The 9,529-nt window shown below is 38.6% G+C and overlaps 1 protein-coding gene across 1 annotated transcript; it reads left to right on the top strand.

The window, feature by feature from the left end:
- The first annotated feature begins 2,443 nt into the window (after nt 1–2,443).
- Nucleotides 2,444–8,952, top strand: LOC128354236 (cyclic nucleotide-gated channel cone photoreceptor subunit alpha-like). Its single transcript, XM_053314497.1, has 7 exons — nt 2,444–2,493; nt 2,681–2,761; nt 5,234–5,290; nt 6,482–6,652; nt 7,200–7,301; nt 7,397–7,503; nt 7,595–8,952. The coding sequence occupies exons 1-7, from the start codon at nt 2,444–2,446 to the stop codon at nt 8,950–8,952; spliced, it is 1,926 nt and encodes a 641-aa protein (XP_053170472.1).
- Nucleotides 8,953–9,529: the final 577 nt, after the last annotated feature.

Genomic DNA, 9,529 nt, shown 5'->3' with positions numbered 1-9,529 from the left:
TTAAACAGACACAAAACAACAACAAATAATTTCATACTTACACAAAATAATTGGAAAATTAAAATGAATTACTATTAATAATCTGTTGCTAGTTTTCTTAGATTTATACACACAGAAAACTTGACAAAAGTGATGTTGTACAGTGAATAAAGCATATAAATCCAACAACGGTAAGCTGTATCATGATTTCATACCCAAAATATATCTTGATATTGATATTCTGTGTCTGGCTCATTCTCAGCTACTTAAGTTTAAATACATAGAAAACAGTGTCTCCTTGCTCCTCCTCTTCCTCCTCCCCTCCCTTTGTCCCCTGTTGGGAGGTGGTGCAGAGTGGATGAAGAGAAGGAGCTCCTCTAAAGCAGGGAAGATCTCATCAATTGAAAGCATGACTGTTGTTTTCTCCTGTTAGGAGACAGATATTAAACTGTTTCACAGAAGGATCCACATATCTGAGCAGATGTCCTGACAGTCTCATGTTTGATCCGAGTGAGGGAGAACAGACAAGAATCAGCATGGGATTAATGCACAGCTCACATTGACTTCCCCTCACTGTCTGGACAGCTCATCATCATCATCGCTCATTTTCAGGTAAACTAAGTTTACAAGTAGATTCTTACTGGTGTTGTGTTTCAGTGTGAACAAAGAGAAGGACAAACCAAACTACTCTGATTCTAGGGTTTAACAAGTCACACAGGGTTGAAATTTCTAATTTAAGCTGATGTAATCTGGGAGATAAGGATTTGAGTTAATATGCTGAGCTAATGGGACTAAACACAAACAAGAGCTGTTTTGAGTCAGCTGTTACTTCTCCACAGTCTGTGGGATTCATTTTCTTTTTAGACTGTTAGGAAAGGTTAGCAATTGTTCATGTTACGACTGACCATTAGACCACACAATCATTTAGAAGTAGATGTGAAGCTTATATGAGTCTTTCGCAGTCGAGTTAGTCATATCAAGTGATATCTGACACATTTACAAATTCCCTCTTAGTGTTTCCTGTTGAGCTGTGGTGGAAGTATAGTAACAAAGACTTTGCTACTAAAAACACTGTAACGTTGAAACATAGAACATGAAGATTTGACTCATTTGGACGCTGAAGCTTCATATTAGCTTCACATCAACTTTTAATTACACTGTGGATTTTTGTTAACTTTATTTGGAATTTCAATTGTTATAAATAAAGTTAAAAGTACTATATGTAGGAACTGTAAAGCAATTTACTTACTTATGTGTCTTAATCATTTTTATTGCCAGTGAGTGAATGGGTTGTAATGTTACTCAAAATGTTACTTATTCAACTTTCCCAGTTGGCTGCCGCCCATGGACTGATTTCTATGTAAATTTAGATTTTTTAGATCCAAAGTGATGTTTCTTGCATGCTTCCGAGCACCTTGCCTCTCTCCTGTAAACACCAACAAACAAAGGACCAGTGTGTAAAAAGTGGCATCTAGTGATGAGGTAGCAGATTGCAACAAACTAAATACCCCTCCTCTCACCCTGTCCTTACAAGCATGAAGGCAAACCTATGGTGGATGTGAAATTTGGAAGAAAAAAAAAACACAAAATAGGCCCTCTTAGTGCCTGTGTTTTATTTGTTCATTCTGGGCCTCTGTGCAAGAGCACCCACTCCATGTGTAGATATGAAGGGTTCATTCTTAGGTAATGAAAACACAACTATTTTTATTTTCATGGGATGATACATTAAGTAAAAAATACCTATGAATATTCTAGTTAATTTCTGCCAAGTCCATTCCACTAGAAGCCACTATATTCTACACACTGCACCTTTAAATCTGGGTGTGAAAATCAAAACCAGTAGAGAGACAGACTCAATAACAAAGACTTCAGTGTTTGAATTGATTCAAACATGTTGGAGTTGCTTGTCTTGGGCATGGTTGTTACTCAGCAGAGCAGCCCAGAAATCATTATTCAGTCACCTCTAGGGGATTGTCAATTGCACAAATGGAACAATGTGCAGTAAAACTAAAGTTTAGTTGACCTTACAGCCATTTTCACTTGTCAAACACAAGTATTACTAAAAACATTAATTTTCAGTTCATCCTGTTTCACCAAAATAATGTATGCAAACAGTGGCCATAGTAAGAGTTAGAGTTAGTCTCCAGGAAATCAAGTCCGTGTAACGTCCTCTTAAATGATGGAGAGAGAGAGAGAGAGAGAGAGAGGGAGAGAGAGGGAGAGAGAGAGAGAGAGAGAGAGAGAGAGAGAGAGAGAGAGAGAGAGAGAGAGAGCATTTTCCTTCATTAAGAATCAGACAAACCAGCACAGCACTGATATTTAATGTGAGCACGGAGAATATTTCCCTCTTCAGTACGTTAATGAGAACACATTACATCTGCATATACATCATTCTGCACAGTGAGGAGAACAATCACAATCAGGGAACAAGAGGAGGGGGGACTTGAACTGTTTCTCCAGGCTGATGGACGCCCAAGATCACACATCCTTAGCAAGGACAGGACTGTTATCCAGGTAAGTCTCACTTCTGACTCTATCAATGTCTCCAAGTCTAATACAAGCTACACTCTACCAACTGAACAAATACTTGGGGTATGATTTATGTGTTATTATGACAATCTTCCCCCTGATTACATGTATCTACTGATGAACAGATATGATTGTGTATCTACTGATAAATCAATTTGACTTCTTTTCCCAGGCTGTCCCATATGAAGCACTCTGGGAGGAGCAGTGTTGGCCCTGCAGTGTCTGGCCTTAGCAGCCAGAGTACAAAGGACAGGTGAGCTGTAAACCTGCAACAACATTGACTTGACATATATGACATGGAAACTGCTGGAGGATAATACTATGTGTAGATGAAGTGGCCCTGTGGTGGCCCTGAATCAGTTCTAATGATGAGTACGCTAGACCGTTAATCTGACTAAGCCTTCAGTGCTATTTTTCTATAGTCATGCACAACTCATCACCCACAAAAATATTACAGTGAATGTTATCAAATGAAATGTGTTTGACACATCAAGTGTCTTAAACATAAGTTAAATGCACTCGGGGAGAGACAATTTTGCCAATCTGTCATACCTTGAGATAACCAGAGCAAAGTACTCTATGTTAAAGTCATGCAGTATATTCTAGTGGACAACCATCCACGTGGACATTATCATCAAGTACTGAGCTGTAGCTGAGCTATGATTTGGTACAATTTGGTACAAGATTTATACTCTTTAATTGTAGTTACTAAATGTATGTGATGTAAGGAAAGAATAAAAAACTGAAGAAACCTTAGGAGAGATCATTAAAAGAGATCTCCTCTCCAGACAGCTAGGTGGGCAATGAGAACAATGCTTGGGAAGATGCAAACAAGGTCTTTTCTTGCCTGATAAAGGCATTGTAGGTTGAAATGTTGAAAGTCATGAAGGTGCAGTGTGCAGACTTGAATGTTGAAATGTAATAATTTTCTGACTTTCTTAGCGTCCAATGCTGTTCTTTACATCACTTCTAGTTCAAGCCAGGTATATGTAGTAGAGAGCAACAGACCCCACAGAGGCCAAACAGGGATTCTTTATACGGAGCTGTCTGCTTCAGTTTTCTCCCACAGATAAAAGCCATGTAGGTTAAGTAAACTTCAGACTGTGACAGACCTGACTTGGGCTAAGACAGTTAAGACATTTCAGCAGCAGAATCTACAGTCAATGTGATGTAACCACTTAACGCACGCTGTTCCTCCTACGGGACGGGACGGAAGTTAGGAGGTAGCCACACATTCTTCTGAATGTTTTAAACACCAACCCTTAAGCATATATATTCATGCCGTACATTGTTGGAAAGCTTAGATTCTCCTGATTCATTCAAGACCACTCACGACTTATATGGTTGCTCACAGCCGTAATAGTATTAGCGATTAGCTCGGCTAGCCCCTGAGCTAAGTAAGAAAAGCTATAATGCCTACATACCTTCAAAGTCTTCTGTTTATCCACAACGATCATCTTATGACTCAGGACTTTCTGTACAGCTCGCCAAGTATCCATTCTTGTGAAATATGAAATCCGTTTCCATAAAACCGAAATATTTTCCTCAATATGTCAACATGTATTTAGTCCAACACGTAACGTAATAACACAAATAACAAACCATATGCGGTCCGTTTACGTCATTTCCTGACCTGCACGTCCATCTCAGAGTACACGTGACTAGATGTTTACGACCGTGAGCTCCTCCTGCTTCTGACGACACCACACACAAGCCAATCGGTGTTTAGGATTAGGCAGTACATGTCTCCAAAGCCAATGAGGACATGTGACCGACAACAATGACGACATGGCTTTGATTGACAGCTGTTCCAGCCTATGGAAATATTCGGTGAAATGAAGTTGATAACCTTTTAGCCAATAGTCTGAGGTTTCCAACGGTGTATGACACTAAGCTATCAGGTTTGGCTGTCCATAAACAAACTCCAAGCGTAACCGGCGTGCGCCCGGTGCGTAAAAGAGTTGAACCATATATCATTACGCACACGGCATTTTGGTACACGGTTGGTTCTTCTTCGACTTAACATATGACTTATAGCAAAATAAACAGATAGATAGATAGATAGATATGGCCAAACAAAAAATATATGGTTATATGTAATAATAATAATAATAATAATATTAATAATAATAATAATATGGCGTCAGCTTTCATTAGAGACCAAGATTTTGATTGTAGGCAAAGGGGATGTGAAGTTATAGGTGTTTGATTGTGGTTATACAGCTTTGGTAACCAAGTGTCCATTTGGAGTCTCCAAAAAGGACCTGAGGAAAACGCATGGACATACCTGTTGAAAAATAATTCTGAAAAATTCATCTTTTGGTCTTTTGACTCCAAATTTGGACTGCATGAAGCCAAGACATGTGGCTGTGGCCTCATTGTGTCTATATCCTGCTGAGAGGTCCCTGAATGTCTGTACACATGTCATTGTAAAGGCAAACCTATGGGCGAGTAAACAACCCCATCATTGTAACCTCTGCCACTCTTTGTCAGTAAGTCACAGAATCACACAGACACTTTTACAAGAATCCTGAGAGTGTTTCCTTTCCAATGATACCAGACACATCTCTGAGTCTCAAACTATGTGGGATCTGTGCTGCTCACAACTTGGGCATGTCGTTTAGGCTAACAGCATAAAAAACAGGGGCGTGTGTTAAGTGGTTACTTAAAACAATACAATACAACGCCTCTCTCTCTCTCTCTCTCTCTCTCTCTCTCTCTCTAGTGATGGCCGATGGTCGCTGGCTGCACAAAACATGAACAACTGCAACAACAACGATGGGTATGATATATGGATTATCTGTCAACACATCTTTAATAACAAGACTTGATTACACTGAAATTGAGATAGTGTGCTATCTGCTCCAGTAGAAGTGTATAGTGATTAGAGAATGACAAATATTAGTTTTGCTATACTTGGATTGTCTCCGGTATAAAAATCATCAAGTTCATTGCCATTGGCCAATTCAATTCACAGCATGTTTCTTAAGAATGTGCTCAGAAAATGTCTTGTCTTGGCACTGTGGCTCTGTGGCACAATGCACTATTATGGACCAAATTATTTGGTCATTTGGAAAGAAATTTAAATTTGAACCCCTGGTAACAGAGTAAAGATCATAGTTTTTGAGATGATATCTAACTCTGGACAAAAGTGTTGGACGGATAATCAGACTGACCTTGCCATCAATGGACCTTTAACTTAAATTATTAATCCAGATTCAACCTAATTTCAGACCTAACTTTAGAGCCAATGCATTACTATTCAATTTTATTCATTATGTGAATGACAATTTAAACAAACTGATTTGAAGCTCAGTTAATTAATATAAATCCTCAAAATCTTCCAACTGTATGAATTTATAGTATTAAATTGCTCTAGTATAGTAATTCAGTTTCATATATGATGTAATAAAATATTACAGATAAAAAGATAATCTGTTACGTACCAGAACTCATGCTGTTTTGATCTCAGCAGGACTGTATATACATTTGAACCCAAACCCATTGTCTAGCCTCACAGAACTACATACCCCACGTTCCTAATAAGTCAAAAGAGTCTGTCTCACAGTCAAATCACAAAAATGGCTGAATTTTTCATAATTCATAGTGCTTCTTTAATCAAAGCTATTCCTGTTTTATAACATTAAACATTAAACAGTGCAATATTAAACTGCACATTTACTATGATCTTAACACTTTGCTGGCTAAAGAGAAATTACTCTTTTTATGTTGATGTACCTTCACAAAAAGCTGTCCCATTCCTCATACAGCATGTTCCTGCACTCATTTATACTGATCACACAGGTGACATTAATTAAAGTCAATGATTCAGTTGTCTGAGCATTAAAACCAATCCACCTGCAGTATACAGTAAGATGTATCACACTGCCCCCTTCAGGCTCTCTACTACTACACTCTGTGTGACAACAAGATAAAACATTTACCTCACCTGTCTATTTATTGACATTCACAGTAAAAAAGATGAGAAGAAAGAGGAACCCAAGAAAGATGAGAAGAAAGAGGAACCCAAGAAGGATGACAAGAAAGATGACAAAAAAGATGAGAAGAAAGAGGAACCCAAGAAGGATGACAAGAAAGATGACAAGAAAGACGACAAGAAGGATGACAAAAAGAAAGAAGAGCCGTAAGTACCTCATATATTTTTTTTGGCTGCAACTTGTGCATCATTTATGGCATGACAGATTTGGTATCTAAAGAACAACATAAGTTTGTGAAGTTGAGCCCACCTATGACAGCTGTGTTAAAAAGGTTGAGATGAAGATTGTATATCAAGAGCTCTTTCTAAGTATCAGACATGAGCAAATATAAAGACATAATATCACATTTTGCATGAATGTTATCTGATGTTCATTATTGAATATACAGTATGTCAATACACATGTCAAAAATATTGAATATAGAATATAAAAATTGAGCCATTTGGAAAATTGCTTCAGTAGCAGTGCTAGTTGTAATAACATTAACATTAGTATTCTTGTCTCTACAGCTTGGTGTACTTGATTTATCATTTTTAACTGATAATATTTTTTACTGGAAAAACAAGTTATTTTCCTGTAAAAGTAGGACTGAACATAGTTTGAAATTATTCAGCACTGATGTCAACAACCTTTGCCATTACCTTACTTTATTGAGTAAGCACTTCAACAACAAAAACATATTTTCTCATTCAGAAAGGAGGTGTGGATCATGGACCCGGCCACAGAAATGTACTACTTCTGGCTGTGCACAATATCTGTTCCAGTGTTCTACAATCTTATGTTCCTGGTGGCCAGGTCTGAATTCATTTATGGCATTTTTCACTTCCTGTTTATCTTGTGTTTTGTTGAGGTCTTTGATGGTCAGTCTTGTCTTCTTTGCTTCAATGTAGGGCTTGTTTTAATGAATTGCAGTACACAAATACAACACTGTGGTTGGCTTTGGACCACATCTCAGATGTCATCTACTACATTGACACCTTTGTGAGAGCTAGGACAGGTCAGTGAAGAGAAATTTTTATTTGTTAAGTTTGTGAATACAGGACACTTTAACTATTTATAATGGTGATCTTATTCTTGTGTATCAACAGGTTTTCTGGAGCAAGGGCTGCTGGTAAGGGATGAGAAGGTCCTGAGAGAAAAATACATGAAAACACAACAGTTCAGAATGGACATTTTCAGTATCATTCCAACTGATATTGTATTCCTCAAAATTGGAATTGACAACCCAGAATGGAGGTTCAATCGTCTCTTTAGGTTAGGACGACTCTTTGAGTTCTTTGACCGGACTGAAACTCGAACCAATTTCCCTAACATCTTCCGAATTGCTAATCTTGTACTTTACATCATCATCATTATCCACTGGAATGCTTGCCTCTACTTTGCCATCTCCAAGGTGCTTGGCTTTGGCTCAGACACATGGGTATATCCAGGCATGAAGAATCCTGAGTTTGCTCGCCTGGCCAGACAATATATTTATTGCTTTTATTGGTCCACACTTACCCTAACAACTATTGGTGAGACACCGCCCCCAGTTCGAGACATTGAATACTTTTTTGTTGTAGCTGACTTCCTCACTGGGGTTCTGATCTTTGCTACAATTGTTGGCAATGTTGGTGCCATGATTTCCAACATGAATGCTGCACGTGTAGAGTTCCAGGCAAAGATTGATTCCATCAAGCAATACATGGAGTTTCGGAAGGTCACTAAAGACCTAGAGATAAGGGTGGTGAAGTGGTTTGACTACCTCTGGACAGAGGAGAAAACATGTGATGAAAAGCTGGTGCTGAAGAACCTTCCAGATAAACTAAAGGCTGAGATTGCCATCAATGTACATCTGGAGACCCTAAGAAAAGTGCGCATTTTTCAAGATTGTGAAGCAGGTTTGCTTGTTGAGTTGGTCCTCAAACTTCAGCCACAAGTTTTCAGTCCTGGTGACTACATCTGTAAGAAGGGTGACATTGGCAGGGAAATGTACATCATCAAAGAAGGAAAGCTGGCTGTAGTAGCAGATGATGGGGTGACCCAGTTTGTGGTCCTCAGTGATGGGGCATACTTTGGAGAAATCAGTATTCTCGGTATCAAGGGCAGTAAGGCAGGTAACCGGAGAACAGCTAATATCCGAAGTGTGGGCTACTCTGATCTGTTTGCCTTGTCCAAGGACGATCTCATGGAGGCACTCACTGAGTATCCTGAAGCTAAATATGCCCTGGAGGATAAGGGGAGGGCCATCCTGATGAAAGATAACCTCATAGATGAAGCACTAATGAATGTTACTGACGCCAAAGACTTGGAGAACAAAGTCAATCAGATTGAAGCCAGCTTTGATGTTATGTCACTTAAATTTCGAAAGCTCACAGCACAGTATGAATCCTCCCAGCGGAAACTCAAGCAACGTCTCTGTAATATGTCGAACCAGGTCCGAACTCTCAGAACGGATAATGAATAGAGCTTGCCTTTGGAGTACAGCTGCCAGGCTTAGGGACTTTTCCACCAAAAGACTTCTCACAGTACTGAAGGACTCTTTGTACACATTATTGTCCACCAAATGGGTTATACCCAGCAGCTGGACAGTGTTTGTTATCATTCCTATAGATAGTAATATAGTAGGGTTGCCTTAAAAGGTGACTGTTTTAAAATAAAATACATCTATTCTGAGCATCAAAAAGTATCATTTTGGTCTGAAATAAATACCACTACCATATTGCCTAGATCTTCCATAAAATGCAGTTCCCTCCCAAGCCCGTACAAATTAACAAGTGTCTATATTTTTTTCACAAAAAGTTATTTACTAGTCTTTTTCAATTACTCTTTTAGGGGGATTTCCAGCAAATTCCTCAGATATACAGTGATGCTTGAAAGTTTGTGAACCCTCATACAAAAAATACCCCAATTAGTAAAGGTGACCTTCCAAATAATAGACACAGACAAAATTAAATAGATATATTTTAATTATTTATTCAACAAAAAACTAACCAGTCTGTCACATCTGGTTTTGGGGATTTTTGCCCACTCCTCCTCGCAGA

This window comes from Scomber japonicus, chromosome 24, assembly GCF_027409825.1.
Source record: "Scomber japonicus isolate fScoJap1 chromosome 24, fScoJap1.pri, whole genome shotgun sequence".
Classification (NCBI taxonomy): Eukaryota; Metazoa; Chordata; class Actinopteri; order Scombriformes; family Scombridae; genus Scomber; species Scomber japonicus.
Note: the sequence above shows the minus strand (reverse complement) of the source record. Positions and strands in the feature narration are given on the sequence as shown.

What these genes read in the sequence shown, in the direction of transcription:
- LOC128354236 (XM_053314497.1), top strand. Translation starts at nt 2,444, where the DNA reads ATGGACGCCCAAGATCACACATCCTTAGCAAGGACAGGACTGTTATCC. An exon ending in GACAAAAAGAAAGAAGAGCC is followed by an intron (nt 6,653 to 7,199) that starts GTAAGTACCTCA and finishes TTTCTCATTCAG; the next exon opens with AAAGGAGGTGTGGATCATGG. An exon ending in CTTTGTGAGAGCTAGGACAG is followed by an intron (nt 7,504 to 7,594) that starts GTCAGTGAAGAG and finishes GTGTATCAACAG; the next exon opens with GTTTTCTGGAGCAAGGGCTG.